General features: G+C 45.7%; 1 protein-coding gene across 1 annotated transcript in view; it reads right to left on the bottom strand.

Moving 5' to 3' along the window:
• Positions 1-572: 572 nt before the first annotated feature.
• LOC102298437 (sodium channel protein type 4 subunit alpha B) overlaps positions 573-1,528 on the bottom strand; it is a gene marked incomplete at both ends in the record, with an annotated part of 5,101 nt that continues 4,145 nt past the window's right edge. Inside the window, 2 exon segments of the mRNA XM_042217858.1 lie at positions 573-796; positions 970-1,066. Of these exon segments, the coding sequence (XP_042073792.1) occupies positions 573-796; positions 970-1,066 (321 nt within the window).

Below are 1,528 nucleotides of genomic sequence, written 5' to 3'. Positions count from 1 at the left end.
GAACGAAAAACCTCGAACACACCGAGTCCCGTGCAGAAGTAGAAGTTCCAACAAAACAATAATTTTCCTGTGAAATGTCACCCATGTAAAGGTAGATCACTCTGACCAGGCATCACTGTTACTGCAAAAAGACTCACGGTGTAAATAAACCTCAGCAAAGCTCCCTCTGAATCCCAGCTGATCCTTACTTTTCTCGAGACTTGCCAGAGGTCTATACTGTACTCCCGTTACATTTTTACCTCACTGTGCTGCTTTTCCTCTCAGTTATGCAGGTCGTTTACAGGTTTGTACCGTTGGTTTGTTACCATTTGTGATGTAGTTGCTCTGAGTGGACATTTTAAACCACTCTTGCTAGGTGGCTGAAGAACCCGCTAAAAGCATTCATCACTAAATTGGTCATGGAGGCACATCGAAGAAGAACATATGGTCCCTCCGACTGATCAAGTTTACACCAAACTAAGGGAGCAGAATGGAAAAGTCCTGATTTTAGCCTGCAGTGAAGAAGCTGCCATTAAATTAACCAAGTAGGAGATAACAGGGTCTGCAGACACTTCTTCAACACTCACCAGCTGAGCGATGACCAGGGTCTCCATGAACTCCACCATCATAGGGTAATGTTCCATGGCTGTGAAGATGGTGCTAACAATGATGCAGATGATGATGACCAGGTCAAAGAAAGGGTTCGTGATAAAGGTGTGAAACTGCTGTTTGAGCCATCGCCAGCAGCCACAACAGTCCCCCTTCAGGAAGGCGTCAGTGCAGGTGCAGCACAAAGGCCGGTGGTGCTGTTCTGCCTCTGCAACACAAAGCTACTCTGTGAGGCCACAAACTGTGTCAGCATTAAGTTGTCTACAGAGCCTCAGCTCTTCGTGTTTGTGTACCTGTGACTGCTCTCAGTAACGGAGCGTGTTGTCCTGTCCCAATGAAAGAAGGTGGAGGTTAAAGAGGTGGAGGTAAATATCTGTTTACCTTCAACGTATTCTTGCTTAGTAGCTCGTATACCAGCTGATTTCTTCTTCTGCAGTGAGTCCTGTTGCTCTGGAGTCTCTGCCCTGCTGGAAGCCTGCTGTCCATAACAAAACACCCAAACTCAGTTATGCTAAATGACGATTTCAGCAGAGCCATCCCACAGTACTCTGAACAGTTTCCAAACAGGGTTATTTTGTGTCAGAAAGGTCATGGCTGACACAATAAGTTGAGAAGAAGCTGGTGAAAGGTCTTTGGAACAGCTGGATTTTAAATGCACACTGGCATCAGCTGCCGACAGGTCTGCAGGATCGGTCACATGCTAGACACAGAAGGAAGGATATTTAGATGAAGAATAGGACGTGTTTGATATATGAACAGAACTAAAGCCCGATAATAGACCTACTCGTGTTATTCCAGTACATTTTGTACAGGTGTGGAATGTTTTAGCAACACTGGCAACACCTGGGCCTAGTGTGCCAGTGCTCTAAGCTGTCAGAGCTCAGCTGTTGGTGTGGCTCTCCTCCTAGAGACACACACCTTATGGTTATTTTATATTGTT

The sequence above is a fragment of the Haplochromis burtoni genome, unplaced genomic scaffold, assembly GCF_018398535.1.
Source record: "Haplochromis burtoni strain Fernald_Lab_line unplaced genomic scaffold, NCSU_Asbu1 Contig_3336, whole genome shotgun sequence".
Lineage (NCBI taxonomy): Eukaryota > Metazoa > Chordata > Actinopteri > Cichliformes > Cichlidae > Haplochromis > Haplochromis burtoni.
This window is presented reverse-complemented; position numbering and strand designations above follow the sequence as displayed.